General features: G+C 41.7%; 1 protein-coding gene across 1 annotated transcript in view; it reads right to left on the reverse strand.

Moving 5' to 3' along the window:
• mdga2 (MAM domain containing glycosylphosphatidylinositol anchor 2) overlaps nt 1-24,776 on the reverse strand; it is a 163,903-nt gene extending 139,127 nt beyond the window's left edge. Inside the window, exon 1 of the mRNA XM_022764395.1 lies at nt 24,704-24,776. Coding sequence (XP_022620116.1) covers nt 24,704-24,776 — 73 coding nt within the window. The remainder of the gene's footprint in view (nt 1-24,703) is intronic.
• Nucleotides 24,777-27,524: the final 2,748 nt, after the last annotated feature.

A 27,524-nucleotide genomic window follows, 5' to 3' on the forward strand; every position in this document is an offset into this window, starting at 1 on the left:
TATAGGGGGTTTTGCAGATGAAGAATGAGATAAGTGTAAAATAGTTTCCTCAATGCACCTGGCAAGTCTGCAACTTTATGTAATACAAATGACTGCAGGCCTCGCTGGGACATAAGATCACACCCTTCAAATGATTCATACCCTTCACAAATTACATTTAATTCTTGGCAGAGACCATATGCATCATCTAAATCATTGAAATAAGAACAAGGAGTTGATGCTGAATTACTTGTGTGCCAAATTACCTCCTTTGATTTATGACCGGAAAATTTAATGCGTTATTTTCAGCTTTTTTTCTAATTAAAAAACAGGAAAAATAATTGTGTGGTCTTCTCCTAAACTAACAAAATGTTCAGTTACTTGGCATTTGAGTTTTGGAGTAAAGGAGAGGATCCTAATCATTAATAATACAACTGAAAACATGATCACAATACAGATACAATATAAATCAATACCTATTTTGTCATCAAGATGTTGCAAGAGAATGTTTTTAAATCCTTTAATCTCACTGTGCCACCTCAGCATATGAGAGATGACCCATGGCGGCCCAGCGGCCCAGCGGCCCGCCGGCGCCCCCCCCGGCACAGACATTGCGCCCAGCAAGCAGAGCTAGCCGCCCGGCGGCCCGCCGTCACCCCCCCCCGGCATTACCATCAGTTTGTGTTGTTATTTTCTATAAAATAAATGGAGTATCTGTGGTACTTCAAATAAACACATGTGAAGACTTTCTATTACTTTTTTTTGCAAATCAACAGGTGGTGCCAAAGCCAAACAAAGGGCAGCTACAACAAATTATCATTGTAATCTCCACAATAATACTGGTTGTCACCCTGGCCCATATCATTTCCTGTTATAGACTAACCACGGCCCCCCATCTCAGAAAGGAAAGTTGATGTGGCCCCCACTGAAAAAAGTTTGGGGACCGCTGCTCTACACCATCCCAAACTGTCCCTCTCCTCTTTTAAACAGGACATGTTTTTTTTTTCTCTTGGCCTCCAACTATCATTGAGTTATCATTAAAGCAGACCCTCAGGGTCCCTGCTGGCAAAACTGCATTCTGATTCGTTGTCTGTGACCTCCACTCGTGCATTTATAATAAAGGACCTTGCCCTAGAGGGCAAGACAGGCACCTACAGGGCTTCAGGAAGCAAGTAGCCTGGAGCAGGAAAGACATGAATATTTGACATCTCCTCAGGTTAAAGGTCATGCACTGCAGGCACTACATACCCACACACACATACACTTGGGACACTTGGCTGATGTGTGGGATCTGCGCTTTTAACTGTGAATGCATGCATGCATATGTACACACATTGGCATATGGTGCCAGCTACAGTACACACATATGTGTGCCTGGCCTTATGAATGCTTCAACCAAAGCTAGAGCTCCATTAAAAGCTCCTTTTTTTTTTTTTTTTTTTAGGTCTACACACAAATGAACAATTTTTTTTTTTGCAATATTTTGACTTTTTTCCCTACATTTCCACATTTCAAGTTTTTAATGCACTCATTAAAATACACATTAAAATACAGATGGAAACATATTTGATGTCTGATTGCAACCCCTCATCTACAGATTGTGATCCATTGTGATCAGTTCAACTTTCTCTTTCACAGATTCTTGTACGTAAAAACTTTTTTTTTTCCTGAAGAGACAAAATTATTCAGAAATTCACAAATGAAAGATAAAAATCTGATAAAAATGGAAAATATAAATTTCTATGTAGCATCTTGAAACCCCCTCAACCGCTTGAGTAGGTCCCGACCCCGACCAGTGGCACAAATTTTATTCAGCTGTTTCATTTTGTAATACACTCATGACATACCCTGTTTATGTGGAAAAAAAAGTGGTCCTACACAAGAGACAAGATCTCTTTTGTTAGCCTCGAGCAAAGTAAAACACACTACACCCAGTGCAGGGGAGGAGCATATGTCTGTTCTGTTCATTTCACGCACAGTAAACTGTGTCTGATTGTGCCATGTCACCCTGCGTCTGCACTTGCATACTGTACCTGTGTGTGTGCGTGTGTGTGTGTGTGTGTGTGTTTGTGTGTGTGCACGTGTTGTGTGTAGGCACGGGTGCATCCGCCATACAGAATCACATTTTTGGATACACTCCATTTCACACTGTAAGTGAGATAAGAGCCTTTGCCCTGATCTGATCATTCATCCAGAAAACACAGAGGGAGTAAATCAATGTCCAGTCATAAAGCCTAAAGGGTCAAAGGGGAGGTCTGCTGTTGTACAGTGTTAGTCAAAGTATATCATTTCCAGGCAGGGCCAAGCTTCTAGCTGCTACCAGAGACATCACACAGCAAGACAGACTTTTTCTTTTTAATTGGACAGTTTTACTGACATGCCTTCAAATGATTTACTGTTCGGACTGGTGTGAGTGACAATATATAATCATAAAGACATAGCTTTCACTCCAGATCTGATGACCATGAATTGAATTACCAGAGCGAACCAGTGAAGTGCTTGAATATCACCCAACCATATTTGAATCACGTGAATGAGATGGCTGTATCATGGGCCACTCTTGCTCAAGGCTGGTATTTGAATCGGTCTCCTACGAAAAAAAAAAATGACCAAGAGTTGTGTCATTTATCAGGAAATAAACACATAAGTCTTGATCAGCTCCAACCAGCTTGGCACTAAATTGACTCATTTGGGATTAGAACTCTGGAAATCAGAACCATTGCACCTGAACCCAAGATACTACATCCACCAACCAGCCACCTGTGACAGACAGTAATCACTTTGCAAGTGATAGAGGTTTGCCACTAGTTCACAGGCAAACTGATCCACCAAAAAAAAAAAAAAAAGCTCCACAATAGCACACACATAGTAAAGTAAACTAACAGAATGACTCATAATAGCTCCTGCATGCAGCTAAATCCGTCGTGAAACTGAGTTGAAGCTGAACCACATTACTGAGACTCTCACGTGACATTTAATGCACCATTTGTGCACATTTCGTGTGCACTAAAACAACCCAATTCTGTCACTTAACCAAAGAAATTACAATTTCGCCTCACAGAGAGAGGCTTCTAATTATGTTGTCAGCAAATTACACTTTGTTTCTTACACTGCTGTGTGCCATCACATACAGTAACACACTGTGACATACAAGATGTACACGATATCTCAAACACCGGCTTTACGCCGTGCACCACTCAAAGCCGCCATCTGACGATGAACGCTTCCAGCAGGAAAGTTTTACAGGCAGCGTAGTTTGGAGATCATAAAAGCTTTTATTGCCTTGTGCATTACACTTCATTGCCGCACGCAACTAAATGTGTGCCTATTTGTATGTACATTACATGTTCAGCTCCAGAGCGCCCAAGCCCATACTGTTTCCTGCTCTGTACTTAACGGCCCACTCCACGCCACGGGCATGACAGAGCTTCTCTAATAGTCGGCGCTTAGTCAAAGTAGGCATCCCTGAAATGTGAAAATCAATCATGGGTGACAGCTCATTTGGGCTATCTACCAGGGGAAGGCAGAGAAAGGGAATAAAAGGGTACAAATTCCAATTACACAGTCAATGCCCATTTGCTCCATGGATATGTGTAACCTCTGGCCGACGCTGTTGACGCCTCCATCCAGTTGTATAATGAGCATGCTGGGGGCGTAACTTGCTCAATGGAGTTAAGTATTAGAAGAATAAAGTGGGTATATCAATGTAAAAAAGATCCAGGTGCCGGCGAGACATGAGATCCCAGACATTATGTCGCTATCACACTGTGACAGGCAAATTATCCCAAGTAGCAGCTGGAATGTGGCTATACCTTTAGTTGATTAGAAGACCTGGAGAACAGCATGCTATATTGTCAAATGCTTGTCCAAAGCGATATGCAGTATGCAGTCCATTTCAGTACACAATGTTTGAGACAAAAGTTCAACTTTAAATGCCAGCAAACAAATCAAAAGATGACTTCATCCTGCCCCAGACTGACAGCAGCTTACATGACCCATTTAACCTTCCTGCAAGCCATGCAAACCCCACAATCTGTTCATTGGCCTTCCTGTCACCCGTGGACAGAGCGCCACAGCGACCTGCCACGGAGTCAAACCGCTCAAAACTAATATAATTTTGTCTGGGCAATCTAATAAAACACAAGAGCCATTTTCCCTCTTTTCTGTCTCTCCTGTCCGCCTTCCATATATCCCGACGGAACCGCAATGATTCATAAGAGCCGCGGTGGCAGCTCTCAGTATGCAATGAGTGAAAGGCACCTTGGGGAATTTTATGATCCATGACGAAGCGTCCAGGATCATTTTGGATGTATGCATGTGTCACTGCATATTAATAATGGCCTCTGTCTCATGAAAGCGCCAGCACACCTTCAAAAGAGATAATTTAATCTTCTCCCTGCTGAGCCTCCTCTCCTCTCCACGCTTGCTAATACTTTCCCTCAGAACCCCAGTCAAAGGAGCCATCGCTTACATTGTGCACCTTGGCTTTACGATAATAAAAAGAAGAAACAGGAAATGATAGAGGAAGTAAAGCCAACCAGAAGGAGGAAATAAGCCCCAGATTCAGAGCACCGCTGAGTAAGATAAACACAGAGCTGGTGGAGAATCGCCTTTCTTTCTCTTTATGTATGTAAATTGAGTGGTCACATAGTGTTACCAAGGCGATAGTTGTTGAGGAAATTGACTTTTTACCTTTGTGGGCTATCTATCCACTGCTGAGAATCATATGCAGCCACTAAATATTCCCTCATTAAAAATTACCATCCTGCAGTGCTCTTTTTTTTTCTTCTTTTTTTTTTTTTTTTTCTTCTGTCCCCATTCTTGCACTGCAAGGCTGCAAACAAGCAAAAGAACAAGTGCGGGGTGCTCTTAAGTGAGCTCCATGTGCCCTTTATCTCGCAGAAAGATTTCATTCTCTTTAAAGAGCCGGCGCCCCGCAGTGAAGCCAACAAACGAGGAGAGCATTGTTGGATCCTGGACTTGTTTATGGGACGCCATGGCGAGCACTGTCAAAGTGAGAGCTGATACTCATTATTCAGTGACTGCACAGGATACCAAAAGATACCAAGCTCAGGAAAACTCACCCACAATGCTTCACTTTTGGTATATAATGCCACATGATCTAATAATCGTGTGTAAAATCAAAGCTGATTTGTAATAACATTAATGTCCTCTTGTTTTATTGTCATAGATGATGTGGTGCAAGCAGACAAACAGTTAACCTCTGTCCAAGGGGAGTTGTCTCCAATGAACCCCCCCCCCCCGTAAAAGACCTTCCATTATGTAAATAGATTCACCAACATATTCCCCGTACCAATAAAACATTCAGAGCACACAGAAGCCATGTATTAGCATGCATGATGACATTCTGCTGTTAAGAATAGGGAAATGTCAGCTGATGATGCAAGTGCATTAACAAGACCCGTAAACCTATGAAAAGAGCCATTAACGGTCCATCTACAAAGTATTCATCCAGAAAGAAAGCAAAGTCGACATCAAATATCAAACACAACACGGCACCGAATCACAAATGAATGCAAATCTAGGCTAAATCCATTCAAATGCTGCAAAGAACACTTAGCATATTAACACAAGTGCTTGATCTCTTGATCTTGATGGGTGTTGGTTTGACTTAAATAAGTCTAAAAGGCTTTGCAGTACAACATGTGTAACAATTGTCTTTTGTGTATCCCTCAGTACCACTGATTACTAACAGCAGCTTGTTTTTTTCAAGTTGAGAATATGGTCCATTAATTTTCTTCTTTATCTTTTTACAGCATTTGGAGTTTAGCTTTTATTGAGGGTGCCAATATATCTGGGGGGCACCGCATATCTGAGGAGAGCAGCACTTAAAACAAATGCGAGGAACAAAACAGAGACTATTATATGTTAAGGATTTCTGGCAAAGGCGTCTGCATTGCATTGTGGCAGCATGGATTACAAGGCCAAAAACAAGCTGAGAAAACATGAAGAAAGCTTTGCAAATATTAGACAAAGACTTGCGCGCAGCCTCACACAAAACTGAGCTATTATCAGGAACAGAGGCACTAATCTACATATATTCAATGAGGCCTGAGAAACAGAATATACTACAGTAAATCTGATTTATTTTAACCCACTGTGAGAGGGGACTGCCTAATGGAGTGTGTGGTGGATCCAGCATCTCATGCCCAAAAGCGGCCAGAGGTGTCACTACAGTGCAGGAAAGGATCAGGCGTAGCAGCCTGCTACAGGAGTTCAGTGATCTTTATTGACAAAAAACTTTTTTTTTTTCTTTTCTTCTTCTGAGCAACTGTGGAGATTGCTGTTAGGCAATTTTCAAGAGAGACAAGCCTCCTTGGTTTTTTGCTCTGTATGTGAGCGAATACATTAATGGTCTAATGTAAATCGATATATGTATTTGACTAATAAATATTGAAGCCTCAGCTTGTTCAGAATTCCACTTTCCACAAGAGTCATTAAAAGAGCAATTTAAGCATCTCTACAATAGGTACCTGTACACCTTCCTCCTTACTACATATATATACTTGTTTACCTACCTGCAGTACATATATACATGCATATGTATACTTGATTGCTGTCATTGCTATATGGCATGGCTCAGGATAAACCCTTTTTGAAACATGAGCAAATACATGAATGCCATAGAATCTTTATTTTGCGATCTAAGTTAACTGTCAATCATAAAAAAAAAAAAAATAGTTGTAGGAATTAAGCTCCTACATCAGTTGTTCTAACCACTAGTGCCAACCCTCAAAATGAAAGCATTGCATACTATACAAATTGTCTTTTTACTGGTGGGACTTTCCAGAGTAAAGTGTTGTCAAATTGCTGATGTTCTGCTAATAGCTAATACTGCACTATTTAGAGCAGCGAAGAAGAATTGATTTCTGGGACATTTTATCTGGGTGTGAAACTATAAAGTTTAATGTGGTACTCACCGATACCCACTCGTATAATAATACTGTATTTTTGGCAGCACCGGGGGCATATCTGACACGAACATCTGTATCAAAACAACTCTATCTTAAACTCCTGCAGCAGATAAAAGCCTTCAAGTATCAAGCTCTGCATGAACATCATTCAACACAGTGAAGGTCAAACATCCCAGTGAAGAACAAAAAGCAACACGCGTTTATGAGTGGAGGACAACGTTTTAAGACATCCTGGAATCTGAAAGACAGAATAAACAACTTCACAAAATACACATGAAGTTTAGCAGTCACATTAAAATCTCTAAAACTAGATGTAAAGCACATAGTGTACAGAGGGTGAACAAAACAGTAGGAAATAAATTTATACCATCGTAGCGGTTCCTTTAACATTACTGAGTGTGTTAGGCCATTGTGGGAAGCGCTTCCAATCAGTGAGCAGGATCAAATTCATGGCAATATTGGATTTTAATATGATATGTGGATCAGTGTGGTGAAGTTTGCTTTGTTAGATATTTAATTAAGTGGATTATACAAAGATAGGCATTCACATTAATTATTTTATCCAGTCACAGTTACTTAATTGATTTTTTATGAATTCAATTCAATTCAATTCAATTCAGGGTTTTATCCATATTGTCCATTCCTAATTGCAATGCTTCATTTAAAAAAATAAAAAAATAAAAAATAAATAAATAAAAAAAATTTCAGTTTGAGCAGTTGCAGCCGAGCTATGTGTGACTTTGCAATTTTATGCCATGAGTTAATGAGTTTGAGCACATTATGTCATCAGATAGGGCAGTGAGCAATTCCCACAGCTGTTCCCCTCTTGGCATTTTAATGACGTTATCATCATGGCTGACTCCTACTTCCGCTGCAGCCATGCTGACATGTACAACAAGCCACTTAATGGAGATATAAATGAGTCAGAGGCCTTCTCCCTCTTGTTTTGCCTGCATGAGTGTGTGTGAAAGAGAGCAAGAGAGAGCAGTGTAGTAGGAGTAAAACATACAGGAACAGAAAGCAAAACCATGCAAGCGTGTTCCTCTCTATCTACAGTATGTGTAAATGAACTGCACGGTTCAGAGAGTGCCATTTTATTCACTCACATCCCTCTCAGTAAACCGCGTTTGTGTCCATGAAGAAATCCCCCGCCGTCTTTAAGGTTGCTTTCTGTTGCCACACTCTCACCTCCCCCAGAAGAGCATGGAGGAGGTGAGAGGGAGAAAGCCTCGTCTGTCATCACAGTTTAGATCAGTGTCCTGCCTCCACCCCCGTTGCTTCTGCACCCCTTGCCCTCCACCTAAACCTCCAGCAGCATATTATGCAACTTCAAAAAAAAAAAAAAAAAAAAAAAAAAAACAAGGTCACGGAAATATCCAGAGAGGAATCAAAGCAGATAAACAGGAGGGAGAAGAAAAGGAAAGGGAAGGTCCTCTCTCTGCCCGCGCCCATTGCAATGTGCGATTCAGCGGGAAGTCAGACCAGTGGAGTGAGAGAGCCTGCAGCGTCTAGCGCATACAGATGCCTGCAGACACACATTTACATGCACACAAACTACATGCACAAGCACGGCATTGACACATACACACGTCAGACGCTGGCAGTTAGAGCGATCATGATAGTTCCAACAAGACGTGGTCCATTGTATTCATGTGTGTGTGCGTGTATGCATGCGTGTGCGCGCACGTGTGTGTGTGTGTGTGTAATCACACTGCATGCAGAGAGGCGCATCACTGTGAAGACTAATACTCACCCGCAGTTAAGATCAAATTTCCTAAACAAGGCATCCTCTTGAGCAAGAAACCTTATTCTGACCCCTCTTTGTCATGCATTATTAATAAGGCTTCTAGTTGAAAAAAAGCTAGCCCTGGTGAGCTGAAAGGACATCACACATTGCTTCTGCATTGCACAGGGGATTAACAATTACCAATTACCGCAAAGGAGAAGAAAATCGTGTGTGACTTAAAAAACAGGCAGCAATCTAAGAAACATTATTGTGAAGTCCATGCTGCTTTGTAATGGGAACGAATGACATTTGCACCAGAGGATTAATATTAATGTTCTGTAGCGTACATACCTGGCCTGGCATCAGTCACAAGCCATTAAAGAAGTTCATTATAAGGACATGCAGAGTTACGGACCCACAATTGACACTTTGCGACTCTTCCCACAATCAAACTATGAAACTGATAGGAAACAGAGGACAAAGGACCCTTCTCTCACAAACAGACCATGCTGTTAGCATGTCAGAGAGATACACAATGGGACCAAGGGTCAAAGGGTCAGCTCCAGAGGATCAACAAATGGACACCAGGCCAACTGGAGAACATAGGCTATCTCCAGTTTGTAACAATACGACTCTGTCTAATGATATTTGATTGTGTCTTGTATAGAAAGTGACACCAAAAGGACTGATCATCACTAAGATGTGAATCCTGGCCTCTCTGTGCCATGCATGAACACACACACACACACACACACCAACCTCCCTTACTCTGTCTCTCTCTAGATAAGAGTCATAAACTACAACCCACATTCCAGTCCTGGGTAGTGACCAGCAGAACTCTCTTCACAGACACAGATCTGAGGAAGAATATATCACTAAATATCTAGCTGTTCTGTAACTCATGAGATGTTCCTATGAAATAGTTTAATCCCAAACTTCTGTCCCATAGAATGTTTGAAATGTAACATGTAGATTTGAAGACGATGTCCTTCATGTGACCATACTGTCAGCATCCATGACATCCAGCATGTCCATATTATTATTATTACAGTCAAAGAACTGCTGTGTAATCCACATTTAGACTATTAGCTTTGGGAAATGTTTATATTGTTGTTTGATCAGTTAAACACTTGTATTATGATTAATTACAGGTTTGATGGATGTAATATGAAATCAACACTTGTATTACCCCCGTCTGTCATTATCAGTGCCGTTAGGTTTATATGTTATTTCATTTAATGTTTTGTGGTCATGGTGGAAGACAGATGTGCGAGTTTATAGGTAAACTCTAGAATTAAACTTTTAAACCGTGATTGGGTTGATGTCGAAATATAACAATATTTAATCATCAAATCTGATTCGTAGACGTAGCATCATTAGCTGTATAGTCATACTGTATAGCCATAACATATTCTCTCCCACCATTGCCAACTCATCACACTGCTCATTTCATTATTATTTTCATCTTTATGATTATTACACCTTGCATTTACTCTGTAGATAGTAGTTTAGTTAATAAACTCCTTTATTTACACCCAGTTGTTGTCCTGTTGTGTTCTTTTGACGTAGAGACTGGAGATCCATTGAATCGAGAAGTCATGGCTTCTGATAGGAGATTGATAACTTTAATCAATGAAGTAATTCATTGTTTTCCTCCCTGAGGACTGGTGCCCCATTTCAACGAGCGCAAAATCTAATTCTAATTCAGCTGTAATTTGTTCTTAATGCTAATTAGCAATATTTGCTAAATTAGCATCAAGAACAAATCACAGCTGAGAATGATGGTTGGAATGATGTTTTGCAGGTATTAAGTCATAAATGAAAGTAGTGGACAGTCTGAAAATGTGACCTGATTATTGTGATAGTGGAAAAATCAGAGGATTATTAAAGTGATAACAACTCATCCTGCCATCTACTGTCCAACATGTTAAAGTAAGAACTTGTGTTATTTTTGATAGCTTTGGGACGCCTTCGGGTGAAGTTAATTACATAATAAGTTTATACTAGTATCAGTGTCATGCCTGTCTGGTAAATGGTTCCATAATCACAATTAAAATTACAATTTGTGTCATAAAAATGCGAATAAGAAGCTTGATAATTGAAAATTAAATCATATGTTTTGTTACACAGAAGAGTTGAAATTTGTTTTGTTTTGTTTTTGCTGCAAAGACTGAAATAAAAATGTTATCTCGGGCTCAGAACGGTCATCATCATCATTTGTCACTATTTTCTGACATTTTTAATCCTAATGGATTAGCAACAGTTTAATCAGTAATCAAAATCATTAGTTGTAGCCATAAAACTATCAGATAAGTAATTTAAGGATGTCATCTTGGCCCTGTGGGAAATTGTAACAGCGTTTTTCACACTTCTTTGACATTTTGCAGAATAAAGGATTAATGGGTTTATTGAAAAATAATACAAATCAATAATGAAAAAAAGTTAGTTGCAGCAGTTGTAGTTTGTAGTGTAATTTCTCACTCCTCACATTTTGACAGACTAAACAATCAATAAAAATGACATATTAATAGATAATGAAAATAATTATAGTTGCAACCCTAAAATACACTAACCACATGAACTGCACATGCCATGTAACCACTATCACCACAATCGAAGCCGCTCATCTCTAAATGAATATTTAGTATGATAATGTGACACTATACAAACCAGCTAATTGCTCATTCTCCTGGTTATATAAATGCTAATGTTGTTGAGTCAACTTGCAGCCATTTTTTTTTTGGATGAAGAAAGTTTGCAATGACTACAGTAGCTGTTCGTGATTCCAAACCATCGTTAAATGAAATTCTGACTGAGTAAAACTCAGCACTATGCCAGGGTTTAGGTACATTTCCACCCGTCAGGAATAATTTAACACTCTTGATACTTTTGAGCACCTGCCCCAAAGCTGTATCAGCTCTATGAGAGAACAATCAGTTCTCCAATCCTCCCAAAATAACTGTCACTGCAAAATCAACAGTTATTAACTCGAAGAGCTGCGGCGAGCAGGGTGTGTATCCTCAGCTGTATGTTTCCCTGTGACTGCCACGCATGTGTACGGTCATGTCATTACATGTTAATGGGCTTTCCTCTGATGCTACAGCAGAGCAGAGAGACGGAGGCTGTGATGGAGAGAACAGGGAACCATTTGATGTTTGCCAGTTGAAAGAATAAGCCTTCCTTTGGGTTGTGCTTTCCACAGAGGCACGCTGGGATTGAAAGAGCGCTTGCCCAGGGCTAAAGGGGATTTTTGGTGGGCGTCACACATCCAATTACCTCGGTAGCATCACAGAAATCCACGGGGAATGCACACACAAACAGAGAGATACACACATCCACACACGTGCACGCGGGCACCCACGCACACACCCAACATGTAAGATACCAACTGCAGGAGGCTCTCACTGCATAGGGGGCAAAGCCAAATTTCACTATTCTGCTTCTGCTGGATCGGTTGCTATGGAATTCATGAATATTATCAGCATGTGCTGATATGAGGCTTATGATATAAATATGGATAGCAATATGGAAACACCACCCAGGTTCCACCTCTTTGGAGAGCATTATTAATGCATTCAGAGAAGCTATTACTGGATTTGCATGGGCTCTTCTGATGAGCCAAGAGGACCTGCGGATCCACTAATATGTCAAGGTTTATTGGTGCATTTCAAAGCTGTTTTGAAGTCCTCTGTTCTGTGGCAAAAGCTGGGATTTCTTGCTGTTTAATATCCCCACCAACAAACTTTAATAACTGCATGGTCCCACATCAGCACACTGAACACTTACCCCAGTCATACCAAACTCATTTAAAACACAACATCCTGGAATTAATGCATCCAGACTATTTTTTTCCTTTTTTACCTCTACCTACACAGATTAATAACTTTAATATTTCCTGCTCCCTTAAAGCCAATGGGAAATCATACTTCTCCAGATGTTACTATGAAATCGATTTTGCGGTACATTTTTAATTATAACAGATTTGTCATTTCTTTTAATAACGTAATGAAATGGCCTGGAGAACCGCTTCTCTTTTATTGAAGCTGATAAATCTCTAATATCTGTGTAGTTTTAAATTACCTGTGACACTAGAGGGGAAATGACTCTACATTTAGTAAACACACCTAAAATATGAGAAATTCAAACCTAGAAGAGGGTATTTACATGGTAATTTGGTCAAAGCTTTTGCCAGATTTCTAATCTTAGGGGATACGTTCACAGGTAAAGTTTCAGAAGTTACTTCAAAATCATTTGGGGAGCTATGTATAATATTGTTCTTTTATATTTGAGTCTCGACCCAGAATAAAGCCACATGTAGACACAACATATGTATTTAGGAGGTAAATACCAGTGTTTTACTTGAGATCCCAAGGACTGGCACAGCCGTCCCCCAACAGTCAACTATAGATTGACTGTTGACCTGCAATTTCACACAATCAACCTCACCCCCAATTGAGCTTGGAGGATAAAATCCATTGTGAGTCTGGCAGTTAGCTAAAGAGAAAGCTGCTGTTCAGGAAAGCTTTTCTGCTTAGCACAGAGACCTTTGATTACAGCCCAAGAGCAGGCTAATATAAACTCTGCCCCAATATATATTTTAGCGACCTTCTCAAGGTAATCATGCCAATGAAGGGTCACTGGAGAGGTCTGACCAGCCCATTCCTTATTATTAAGATGTCTTAACTACTCAGGGATGATGCCACTCTCTGAGGCATTTTGGTACAAACCCAGAACCAAAGAAGAAATAATATTGCGTGCAAGGAAAAAGGCAATGTAAGGGCACAAGGAACATAAAATGGAGGGAAATGGGGAGAAGTAAAAATGATGAAAAAGGGCAGGAGGTCAGCTTGAGCTGTGAATGTGGCATTTCAGGAGGACCCCCTTCAGGCTTCAGTCATCTTCAGATGAAACTAATCCAACTGACATGAAAGACAAGGAGAAAGGACTGCCAATGTGTGTCTCTCTGTACGCACGTTTATGGACATGTGATTTTTTATTTATTTATTTTTTTTTTTCAAGTCTGGCACCGCTGAATGACTTTTATCTGAATTCCACTGTTTTATCGATGATGTGACATGATCGCACCGCTCACTCTGGCAGAATTGGTCTAAACACATGTATTAACTCCACGTATCACAAGATACTTCATTAAGGAAAAGCGTCACATTTCCAACCGGAACGCTCCCTGCATATAATACAATTTCAACATGCGTTTCAACGGCAATTTTTAATTGATTAGTAATTTGACTTGGATTAAATATGCAAAGTTAATGTTACTGTAAATCTGTCATTGTAAGGATTTGATTTGCCTATCAAACAAAAACATCAGAAAAGGAAATCTGGCCCATGAATAGTTGATAGTTGTTGAGGCCAGGGGAGAATGAGCCAAATCAAGCGAGACTTTCACTGAAGGAGAAAAGTGTGATCTGATTGTGGCGAGGGGGAAGCTCTCCGAAAGGAAGCACACCTGGATTTGTAATAACTGAAGGCCAAAGCATACATTTCTAAGAGGATGCACCAAACCGTGAGGAGACTCGGGCAACACAGCAAGAGTAAATTCTTCATTTGACTGTTATCGGCGTATTGTTCTCAGCAGCTGATGCATGGCTATCAGTGATTCAGGCACCCACAGAGTATAAATACAGTATATCTCCTGGTAAAATAAACTGCTAAAGCTTTTTGCTGCAGCAGCCTAAATAAAGACAAGAAGGGAGACGGTCGACTATCAGAAGCGCGCAAGAACTCCAACATCTGCATTAAATCCCGCTCTGAGATTTCTTCCTCCACTGAGTGAAATCTCAGTGGAGAAGTGCTTTGCCTACTCCAGAGAACTCTGCTTGCTTTTCCATAGGAAGCCATTAACTGACAGTACACGGCTTGAGGTTATCCCCATGGGTGTAACAGCCTCTGGGATATACTGTGTCTGGCGGAGAGATGAAGAAAGCATGACGCTAAAGAGATTAGCTATTACATTGGGAATTTCTGTTAGAAGAATGAGGTTTTTAGAGACTATTGAGGGATACACAGAAAGCCAAATAATACAAAAAAGAAAAAAGAAAAAAAAAACGGCTCAGCAGACAGTGGGATATCCCTTTAAAGAGGCTGGGAGGTTTAGTAAGTGTAAAAAAAGCACACGTAATGACTGCATCACATGTTCGCAGGCACTTTGAGGCACGTTCAGCATCCATGATGAGTCTTGCTCAGATGGGCTGATGTGTGAACGTGGTGATAAACCGCATTGCTAAATTAATATCTCAGCAAAGTGTTGCCCTAGATAGATGAAAAAGCACACGCGCACACAGAAAACGGGTACACATGCCCCCACACTCACAAACTGCATGTTCATCTGTGTCGAAATTTCGCCGTGCCTCTGCAGAGCCACAGTCAGTCTCCTTTTGCCAGTAAGGGAAAGACTAGGTTTGAGAGGAGGAGGAAAATATACAGCATGGATATGAGTGGGGTTTTTTGTTTTGTTTGGCGTGGATGGGTGGGACGAGGAAGTATCGGTATGTAGTTTATGCAGGGTTGTCTCTATGTGCTGCTCCCCTGCTGTCTGGCTGTTTGGCATTGGTTTTGAAACTAGAGACTACTGAAGGCGTCATTGTCAACACATTTACTTCGCCACTGTTCCTGCTTGTCAGAGAAGCTTAAGCATTATTTGCCACAACGATAAGTAGGCCCCTTCCTGCAGTTGCCTCACAGCAATGAAATGGTGGTGATTTTTGAAGAGACACATTCAGCTTCACTCCCCCCTCAACCTTCTACCCCTCCAACCCCCCACCCCCCTCACAGCAATCTCATCTGCTCTCGTGCACAATTGTAAGGCTGCTGCGAGGAGCTTTCGTTTCTGCAATCACTTCACATTTGTTTCAGCGATTGATTTCCTGGCATGTGAGCGGAAGGAGAGAATGAGCGAGTGGGTAGGCAGTGAGGGAGGGAGGTAAGGAAGGAGCGAGCGAGCAAGGGAGGGAGGAAACAGGGAAGTCGGAGGACATGCAATGCCAGGCTCACATACTGTCACCATGACAACAGACATCACTTCACAGGAGCAGCACTTAGAATGCCTGTGTGGGCTGAAGTGACATAGTTGAAGGTTGGCATTAGCCTCTTGTGGATGCCACAACGTACCAATCCTCTCCCGGCTTGCTTTTTTTTTTTCTTTATTTACTCCACAGTACCGCTAAAAGACGCCCTCTTGCTCTTGTCAGCTACCTATTGGGATTGCTGAGTGATTTGTTCTTTGTGTGTAAATGCAGGTTCTGCCAGTTTGGCTTAACAAAGACAATTCAATTGACTGAAATGCGTAAGAAAGACAGGAGGAGACATTCATATTCAATGAGCTCCTTTCATCATTTGCGTCACTTTGAAGCTGGCTAGCATGTATAATTCTCTGTGATTTGAAGTGATGCCAATCATGAAAATGATAACTCAAGATACAGAAAACACATCACAGACACGAAAAAGTATCTGTAAAATATCCATTACACTTTATGAGGGTATAGAAATGATGTTTTTAAAAAGGAAAAAACAGTGCATGACTCATCAAGATCTAATGGATGAATTAATGGATTATGTAACACTAGCTTAATAGTTATGAATGATCAAGAAATGTAACATTTAATGAATCATCAATTTCAAAAACAATTTAACACATTTAAGTCATATATTCATTCTCACGTCATCACGTCAGCTGCAGGCTAAAGCAGGTAAAAGGGTATAAGCTTCATACAATATTTGATCAGCCTTTCTAAAAGCATAAATGCACCTGTTTCTACTCTTTATGCACGAATTAAAAACCTGACTAAAGGGATTTCGGTCTGCTCTTATCAGTATGCAGCATGTATGGCTGCATGCCGTACTCTCTGCATCTGGCATTGTTTATCTACACACGTACAGTATACAGTATTTACAAGCTGGCCAAACTGTAATGCACGTAACAGGCATGACAGCATAATGAATGCATGAATGTCTATTGGGGGGGGGGGGGGGGGGCGCTCAGGAGCGAGTGAGATGAACCAAAACACGCAGCGTATATGATGAGATTTTAATGATTGTATGACTTATCTATGAGTCAATGGTTATAAATTGTGCAGAAAGTGTGAAAATGAACCAACAGAGCTGTGACTCATATGAGCGGATCATGCTTAAGCCTATAGGGTTTATGCGCTATTGTTTTACTTACAATTCTTCTTATTCAACCAGAACCGTTCACTCAGAAACTTTCAAAGTCTTGGAGCAACCACTAAAGTGGATGGATTTTTAACCTCAAATATTCATGCTTCAAAATTTGCACGGATCAAATATTTTTAGGGTGCTTTAATATAAATTAAGTACTGAAGAAAACAGCATGTTACATATACAGTTAGAACAAATCACAGCTAAAAGACAAACCCAGGACAATGTAGCTGGAGATAACAACGGCTAGCCTCAACTACAGCTTCATTTTCTTACATCCCATTACTGTACATGAGTATCCTTTTTAAGTACTTGTCCTTTATTACCATTAAAGACTACTTTATGTCTCTACGTCTCTACATTTCAAAGTGAAATATAGTGCTACACACTGACACATGTTTTTCATCACCATATATAAAGTGCTATAATGTGCAGTCTTTCATAAGAGTTAATTCGATATGTTTTGTGGCAGTTTTTAGTATGCGGTATAGAGCTGAGAGGAAATGACGGAGAGAGGTCTATGGCTGGAGATAAACCAGTTGAACCATGTCGCAATCACATGGTCAGCGCCAAGAACCCCTAGGGCAACAGGCCATCCTTGGTACAGACATTTCATCTTTTACGTTTAACATTTATGATAGTCAGACTTAGACGGTCCAACATTCTGTCATCCTCAGGAAAAGCACAAGGCTACTGCTGGCTGATGTCACGAGGACAAGAAGCAAAAGCAAGGACAGGATATTAGAGTTCCTGGTCAAGCTATAGGCATTTTAACAATGCAATTACAGACTGCATCCTCATTGACAGAGGTAAAAGAATAATAAATCGTCTTTCTTTTTAGGGCCTGCCATCACTTGTAGTCAGTGGTGCAGTAGTTACTTGTAATTACTTGTATTCATCTAACCAAAAAAACGGGTAAAACGTCTTTTCAGAAAGGAACTTTTCCCATTTTCTTATGAAAATGGCAACAGAAAAAGGGATGTGAAGAAAGTACAATGCAACGCCAATGGGAGACTTATCCCAGGGATCTACATGTGTCATGAGTGATAGCTGCAACAACACTAAGATACTGTAGCTTTAATTTATTGGAGTTGGACTATGTGTCTGTCGGCATAAGGAAATTAACACTATTACAAGAAATTAAATCACGACAGATAAAAACCCTGCTGCTATACAATGTAATATTAGCATGACCAAGGTTGACATTTAGGATTTATATCTTGTTTTTAATGGTCCAGGTGATAAATTGCCACTTGATTAGAATGTCAGGAGAGAATGGGAAAAGTATCAGATCTGGTTCACTGCAGGCCTTCTCTGCAGGTTAGAGACCATACTAGACTTCATTAAAAGTACAGAATTACTTTTGATTCTAACTAAACCAGGGCACAAGGCTGGTCTTGTCATGCACCAGAACAAGACTTAATGAATGAATGACTACAAGATCATTAGCAGCAGCTTTCTGTCCTCAGCACTGTACAGAGCAGGACAAGTAGCTCAGGGTTTGGGGATGTGGGCTTAACAGTTGAAGCAGCCAGCCAGGTTACAATAAGCTTCTTTGGTCCGCGGTGGGGATTTGGCCTTGAATGATCCGGAGGTAAATTGTGTTCCTGAACTCATCCAAATCCTCACAGTAGAAGGAGGAAAGTATTACAGCTGTTCATGGTGTGTGCAAAGTAGCAAAAAGCTACATTATACTTTCTTTTTTTTTTAATAGTTTTCAACACAAATCACCAAGAAAAAATATTACACTCAGTTAATATCCATACTGAAAATACATTCCATTCATCTCAGCTGTGCATGACTTTATTTTTGCTTTACAGCAATGCATGAGATCTTCTTTATGAAACATTTGGTTTCAATTTTAATTATTCTACTGATCTCATTCGAAAGCAGTGACAGATTCATAGACACAATTTAAAATATTATACAGGCTTTGTTTAACACCATTATTGAGAGGCAAGCTTGGTCTAAGCTCTTCTAAATGTATTAAATGCAATTCAAAAATTGGCATGCATGCACATAAGTCTTGGAAATGTGCAAAGATACTAAAACTGTAGAGAGATGTGAAAGTTGAGGTGGTTATCTTGATTAGATTTGACTTGGCACTAATACCTCCTGTGTATTTTGGCAGCTGAGGTGGACAGTGGAAGGAACAGCCACAACGCTAAACTAATTGGACTACTCTTATAAATAACAAGAAAGGCTATCCTCAAATTCTGGATTTTGTAAGGACATCCCTGCACTGGACGGTTGGCAGAAGGAGGAACTGAGAATACTCCCTGTTGAAAAGCTGACCTACACCCTTCATGGTAATGTCAAGGGATTTATTAAGATATGGCAACCAGTCTTGGACACGGTGGACCTCTCTGGACTGGACTTCGCTCTACCCAATTAACAACGTTGGAAGCAACTACAGCACATACTCTGGTAATTTGAATGTAATAATATCAGCCCGGTGGTGTGTGTGGGTGTGTGTGTGTGTGTGTATTTTTTGTTTTGTTTTGGTTTGTATTGTGGTTGTGAAGCTGTGACTCCTGCTGTTTTTGTGTTTTGTTAAGGTAGTTCAAAAACTATGGAAAAGTGGTTGTGTACATATTTGAAACTGGAAGTATATGTCGTTTTTGCAAGGAACCTCAATAAGAAAAGCAAAAATAAGGCATTAGAAAGAGGGAAGAGAATTGCTTATTTTCTGTTTCTGAGGACATTGTGGTAGTTGACAACATTGTTAAAATCCCCTTTACTGAACAACTCTAAAGCCCCATTTTTCCATTTTGCCTACTGCCAGACTATACACAGCTGCATCTTTCAAAATAGCTAAAGGGGGCAGAGAGAGGGCAAATCCGAGAGTGGCATCCGTCCAGTGGAGAGTGCCACCCTGCCACACGGACACACACCTCACACAAACATGGGCAACGTGACCTCCTGGCTTTCACGGCTAAGCACCAAGTCACAGAGTTAAAAATTAAAGGGGCACTTCACTGATTTCACACATATGAGATACATGACTCAGCCTGTGGTAACAGGTAACAGAGATGCTGGAGATGCTTTTTAAAAGTCTGTGAAAATAATTCTGATGATTTCTAGGTGATGTCATTGTGGGAAATGTAGGATTATGTGTTTTTGGAGCTTGACCCATACTTATGACTAAAAATCAGGGAGCTCAGCTTCTATAGCTTAAATTTGGACCATTTTTAACAAACAAAACTCAGTATAAACCTGGTATATGGCTGGACAGTGTCTAATCCCAAAATGCAGTTGCACAACATGCTGTCAACATAAAAATAAACAGGCTGTTTTAACAGGAGTGCCAATACTGAGACTGTAAGTCCATGATTTTATTGATGTTTGCACTATATACTGTTCCATCATCGAACTGGCCATAAGGAGCACCAAGAGAATTCCCGGTGAGCAAGCCAGCAACCGGAAATGAGGGTTTCTGTCTACTGACATGCGAGAGGGCTTTTAATTTGAAACAGGTACAGGATGGGAGTGTTGAGTTTGTATTAACGCAAAATACAGTAGCTTAAGCAGGGCAAATGGGAGCAGATCATAATTAGGTTTTGTACTAAAATACAGATATGATGAATTATACATATCAAACAGAGGGAATTATAAACAAAGGCATTCCTCTAATAAAGACCAGTTACCTGCGGCAGTTGAGGTAAATAAAGGCCCCGGCCACCATAAGTTAAAAACTGTTGGGGATCCACTGTAAATGCCACCTGATAACATAACAGAAACTGTTCCCACCAAATCATGTTTGAAAGAGCAATGGCCAATGGGAAAGGTCCAACACTCAGTCAACCAATGGTTTAACTTCATCACTCACTCAACTCTATCACTCAGTCTGTCACTCACTCAGTCACAGACATCCGCAGATGTAGCACTGGCCTGTGGGCTGGTCAAGGCAAAAATTGTCTCTCACAGGTCCCATGGCTTTAGGGACATGCAGGAGGAAATTGGTGGAATACCCCTTTAATTTGACCCTGGAGACTATGAAGAAGAAGAAGCAGCTGTTTCACCTTAATCGCATTGTATCAGAGTATTAAAGTAAAATTGTCAAAGATTATCCAGTGAATACTGAGCACAGCAGGAGTGCTTCAGAGTTTAAGTTCAAACATTGTCTCTGCAGTGTATATTCAGTGCCAGTCTCAGAGGACTCGGTCCAAAGAGAACCGACATTCGGTATGATTAAATTGGTGCTATCTGAAGCCCCACCCAGGGGGTACGTAGTAATCCCCAGTGTGTACCGCACATTGTTCCACTGCAACGAATTGCTTCTTCTACCCAGCTGTATATCCTCATTTGCCTCTGATTGAAGCGAATATACTGTAGACGTCCATTGGCTGTTCTCCGGGGGATGGAGAGGGAGAGACAGGCAGAGGAGAGAGACAGGCAGGGAGATAGAGACTGAGAGTGGGAGGGAGGAGAAGAGATAGAGTTATCCGTGGTCTCATTACGGTGGGAAATGTGAGGGTCCCGATCCAAGGGAATGATGAAGGACTCTGTGGAGGAGGCCTCTGAGAACCAACAAAGACGGCTTTAGTTTCACTGGCAGAATGAATTTGCATAGCTTAGAAGCCAAAGCGTCTGAACCGGGGCTCATGAAAAGAAACCCAAGCAATTGCTTGGACTTCAATGCAAACGAGAGGGAGCGAGAGACAGAGAGAGAGAGACAGAAGGAGAGAGAGAGAGAGAGAGCAAGAGAAAGAAGTGGGATGGGAGAAAAAGCAGTAGGAACTTTTTCTCTTCAGTAGCATAACACAAAACGAGATCAGGAACATCTGCACATCCCATGGAGGTTGTCGCCGACTGACTTTGATGCAAAGAGAACATACTGAAGGCAGTACATCTCCAGATAAAGTAACAAGCAGAAAAGCATTTCCACGCTATCATAAGAGTCATGTTCCATTGTAGCCATTTGATATTATCATTGAGTGCAGATTAGTTGTCAGCAACATTACACGAAAATGTCACTTTAGAATATTTAGCAGGTTTGTGGGTACATCATGGGATATTTCCACTTGCTATAATGGAGGAGCAGCTACTGGCCTATTGGAGCTCCGTGAGGCAACACAGCGATGAGCACAGGTCAAGATAATAGAGTAGTCTCTTGGGGAAGGGTGTGTGTGTATGTGTGTGTGTTGTGAAAGAAAAAGATACACTCCCAGGAAAGAAAGGAAAAAAAGAGGAAAAGATGGGGAGGACAGGACAGAGAAGGAGTGCAGCAGATGTTGTACTTTAGTGGTGTCTCTCTTTTTCACTATGTGGCCTGGAGTCATGGAGCGATGACTAGCCTTCATCAATCCTCTTTAATGACTCTGGCAGCACCACTTAACACACTAGTATGTGATTTCTTCATTAGTACACCATGATTCCACCATTTAGTCAGCAGCCATGACGTATACCGATGCGCGGGGATAAAAATTATCGTTGAAAGTCTCATTTTCGCAAACTGTCCCATTCATCTGCTATTGGGTTAATTTGGAAATTCGGGAGAGAAAACGATATGTGATGCTTTGAATGCAACAAAAAGGAGATGAAGGAATGTGGTGGTCTGCATAGTTATTATTGAAAAAATAAGATAATTAACCACAATATGGTACTCTATAAACCCTGTTGTGAAACTCTACCACTTCTAAGTTATCGGCACCACTATGTTATCCTCTCTCAGCCTTCATTTAATTCAACTCAACCTTTCATGTTGTGGTGCACAATACTCCATTTCCCTGAACCCCCCCCATGTGTCAAAACCTTCAGTGAATACAATGGGAAAGGACACAACATGCATGCTAATGTTTTGCCGCTATCAATAATAAATGTTGACTTTTGAACCTTGCCATTTTCATTCAGACCACCTGTCTGGAGACGTGCTGTATGCTTTAAACATTGAGGTAACATAGAGGAATTTGCAGGTGGCTCCTCGCCATTTACAAGAATGTTATATATACATTTAAGCCAATAAACATCTCTGCACCGTATCTACCTGTAGCACCTTTCCTGTTGCTGTGCCAAAATATAAAGCAGCAACAAGAAAGCAGAACAGATGTAAATCCTTACTAAAGCACACTTACTACTGGAGTATAGGTGAGCCACAGCAGTGATGGAAAGAAAGGGGGCGGCTATGCTCTGGGGAATTTTCAGGCTGCACAACAAACATGCATCCACACACATGCACAAACGCAGAGAGTTAAATACTCAAACACTTCCATCTGCTACATCTCCCCGTCTCCTCGTCTCCTCTGCTGCTGCTGCTGCTGCTTTAAGCCTATACCAGTCCACACATACCACTATGGCAACACCACATTGAGCATCATGGGATATGTATCCTTCTAATGAGTTTGCGTCTTCATCGGCAGTGTGCTCACACCGAGAACCCGTGGCTTTGATCTGATATTCATGTGATCAGTTTTGATGGTTGGTGTCATGCCTGTCTCCTCTGAATATATATATACGTATATATGAATATGTATATCTTGTAGAGACTGATTTTATGGATACAGATATTGAATCAAGTAAGGACAGGGATTTCTTGAGACATCAATGTTTGATGAGAGGCTAAGTCCTCAGGCTTAAAACGTAACATGCAGGGATTCACTAAGTCCAAACAACAGCACCTATGTACAAATCTTGCACTGCCTAATGAGCGCTGAAATATTTGAAGTGCAGACTACACATTGCTAGATATGTTCAATGTGAAATATCTGCAACAGGTGTTAGAGCAGGGGAGATGTGGTGATCTGAATAAGTGTGCACATACATGAGCAGTCACAGCTGCCCTGACATGTGCTGTGATTTATACTCTTATTCACCTCCTCCCTCCAGAGCAAAAGGATAGAAAAAATCCTGGTGCATCATTGGTCAGGTGCAGCACCATGGCTGTTCCTGTCATGCTCACACTAACCTTTTATTGCTACATCATCTCTGCGCGCACACATGCACGCACCATAGCGACAAAGATCTTTTTAGTGCTTGGCAACGGCCTCTGAAACACACAACCCACATCTCTACTTGACCTCACATTCTCCCAGCACAACCTCCGCTTTGGTCAGTGCCACTGTCACTGCCGACAGGTTGGGGCTGTGCGCCTCAAGGTTTCCTCCCTGTCCCAATGTTAGTGCACATGAATCATTATTTCCTCACAGTGCTGCTGCTGCTGCTGCCGCCGCCGCTGCTGGGAGGATGACGATTCATATGAGACATCATCTGTGCCACTGGTTGCACAAGCATACAGGGTAAGGGAGAGAAATGAGAAAGAGTGTGTATGTGTATGCGTGTGTGTGTGTGTGTGTGTGTGTGGGAGGGAGAGACTGAGAGAGATTCAGACAGACATAAGGAAGAGGTATCTCAACCACATAACAATCACTCATGACTGTGCATACTAAATGTCACTGCTGAACAGACTACAGTCCTTATGATGACATTCAAAAAATACATTCGGCCTAATGTAAGGCAAGTGCCATGCCGACATTTTATGACGATGATTAACAAATTACATGTACAGGGGACCAGTCAGAGGCTACAGGCTTCAAGACACATCAACCAGGTTCAAGTGTAATTATCTATGAATGTACCTTACTAAATTTAGCCTGCTCTCCGACCATCCTGAGTGATGGATTGGATGAGAAAAGGGGCTGTGCATGATTGGCTACACGCGCGATTTGCTGTATAACCTCAGGGTTTCTGAGAACATTTGGAGCCTCTCACTCAAACATGGCACTCAGACCTGGTTTGTCACCCTTACACCAGTTGATGTTTTCTTTTTTATATTGCAGGACTGTGCGCTTCTAAAATTAATAAGTGGCGTTTTCTGAGCGGCCACTGTTTTACAAGGTCATGATCACATTTGGGTTTTTTTTTGTAGCAGAAGCAAACTGCACACACTCACCGTACACTCCTTGACAACGGATGCCCTCCACGATCAGCGCCAGCAGCCCCAAAACACAGATAATTAGATCCATCCTTTCACGTTAATCTCTGCATATCCAGCTCTCAACTGCAAGAAGTCCTCTCCCGGGAGGTGTAACTGAGGTGCATAGACACAGCACTGCTCCGATCCACACGTCGATTAATTTAGTCTCAGTATATAGGTTACTGTAAAGGTATTTATGGGCGCAGGAGGCAAACGGACTCAGGTAGGGATGGTTTTGATGTCCACTGCCACCAAGTCAAAAAAGCGCAGCGCTCGCGGCACAGAGACGCCGCGGAGGATGCGGGGAGGTAGGGAGGCGCGGGGAGTGGGCTGCAGAGAGCCCGGCCTTATAACAGAAACAGCAACCTCCCCTCGACTCCAGGTAGGCGCGCTTCTCAGAAACCGTGTTTCACTGGACTTTAGCGAAGACCCCCGAGGCGGCAAACCGAGGGGGCGCACAGATGCTGTCGACTACGGGCGGACGGAGGCTCGGTACACACGGACATAGCTCCTCTATTCCAGCTGTGGCCACGGCTCGCTCCGCGGATGCTGCTGCTGCTGCTGCTGCATTGACTGCATGCTGTCAAACGAAGCCATCACATCTGCTGTAGTCAAACAGCAACAATCAAAATTCTCACTGTTTCCATCTTCTGGGCGATGAAGTCGTCAAGCTGCTGATGGCGATAGTACAGTGAAGGCTCGTGCGCTCACACAGTCACATCACGACTGCACCCCGACGCCGCGCGCTCAACTCATCTCTCCCGGTGGCAATGACAAGGGGAGGTGTCCAGTCCGGTGAGGAGCGGAGCGGAGCGGCGGACGGTTCTTCTACAGCTCCTCGGCGATGCCCGATGTTGTCTCGGCGTTATGAGACCACTTTGTAATGAATTCACGCGACGGTGGGAGCCGGATGTGCCCGCCGTGGAGCCAGTTGAGCTTCAGTCACGTTGCGCAATACGTGCTACGGAGACCGAGTGGCACCGCAAACGGTCTGTGGCTACGTCAAGAGGTGCGTGGCTTCCAGCGCTCATCTGTATGGGAGGCTTCGCTCGGCGTCAGGAAAGGCATGAGAGGCGCAGCTGCTGGATGCTGCGAGGGAGAGAGAGAGAGAGAGGGAGAGGGAGAGAGAGGGAGAGAGAGATGGGACCATTGGAATTCAGGAGGTCTAGCTTTGGCAGACCTTTGCAATCAACACCAAACACAGTCTATACTCCTGTCTGCTCATGTTTCACCATGCCTCCTTTATCAGACAGGGAGGATGAGATGCGCTCTGTCATGTAGCATTCATCTGCTACATCAGATTTCTTTGGCTTGAAACAGTGAGATGTCAGTGTTATTCCGAGCACACACCGCTGCTGGCACAGGCCTACACATTTTCTAGCAATTTTTTTGGCAATACACAACTTTTAAAGTTTTTAAGAAGTACAGCTAAGTGGTTCCCAAATGGGGTCCCAGTAGGGCCTCAGGGGTCCTGCTGGCAGTTCCAGGGGGCTCCTGCAAAATGAGAAAACCCATTTCATTATATTCAGTTCTGTCATATTTAGTCACCAGATATATTCCAGCTGGAGAACATGCAGCAAGGACTACTCTGACCAAGGGGTTCACTCTCACCATTGTCCTCCAAGTGCAGTACTGACTCACAGTCTTGCAGACCATTTCAAAGTAACATAAGCATTATATTGCAAATGGATCCACTTTATTGTATTTCCTGTTGAAGTGTTTGGCAGAAATATCAATAGCTGGCAGGATCTAAAAAAGTAAAGGTTTCCTAGCAACACAATTTCAATAAACTGTCTTAATTAGTGTGATATATTCCCCAGTGGAGAAGCAAATGCTTTTGGGACAAATGGGGATGAATGTCAGGAGCCACAGTTTGATCCATGATCAAACAAACAGTAAATACATTTGGCAACGAATCAACACTCAATTATGTTTCACTGTGATTCATTGCAATTTATAATCATATTTATAGGCCTTTTTGATTCAGTTATGGTGTCATACGTTAAAAAAAAACAAACAAAACATTTAGAAGTGACACTACACAACACTACAGATAGCTGGCCAGATTGTTTCTGGGATTTTGTCATTCAAGCTGAAACAGCTTGGCAGAGTCCAGAATCAGACCATCCAATTCAAAACTGTAACATTGTCTTGACAAGTAATTTATTGGGTGTTGAGTAAATGTTTCCCTTAAAGCAAATGAAAAAAATTTAACTTTATTAGACTTGTGACGGAAAAGAAAGACCATCTGTAGCACAGAGACGGTCCATACAGGGCCGCCTCTTCATAGGCTGCTGGGTGAGTGACTGTGGGTGGTTTGGCGCCCTCTACAGGACCCAATTAAATGAATTCATTATCATGCAGTCATTGGAGGTTATGGCCACTTTGTGACCAGGCTATAATTTTGATTGTACATGCTCACTGTTTAAAATAGAAATAAAGACGACATCATGATTATTTCATTGCCTCGTGAGATTTCCATTATTGTTATTAAGCTGAGCTGTCAATATCTGATCCTCAGACGAGGATCTCACAGTGGGACAGAGGAGTAAAATGAATTTAGAGGAGTTAATATTTGATATAGGCTATTCTAAATTTAATTTTAGGATTTAAATGATTAATCTTGTCCATCCATTTCACACTGTCATTAGTGTGGTGTCCTTGGACCAGCAGAGGTAGCAACCGAAATTATTTAAAATTAGTTCTGTCTATTCACACTGTGCATCTGTTTGTGCAGGTGTAAGAAAAAATGATCCTTTGATTCCCAGATAAATAAGTAAGAAATCTCCATTCAGCA

This window comes from Seriola dumerili, unplaced genomic scaffold (genome assembly GCF_002260705.1).
Source record: "Seriola dumerili isolate Sdu_G_001 unplaced genomic scaffold, Sdu_1.0 BDQW01000025.1, whole genome shotgun sequence".
NCBI lineage: Eukaryota > Metazoa > Chordata > Actinopteri > Carangiformes > Carangidae > Seriola > Seriola dumerili.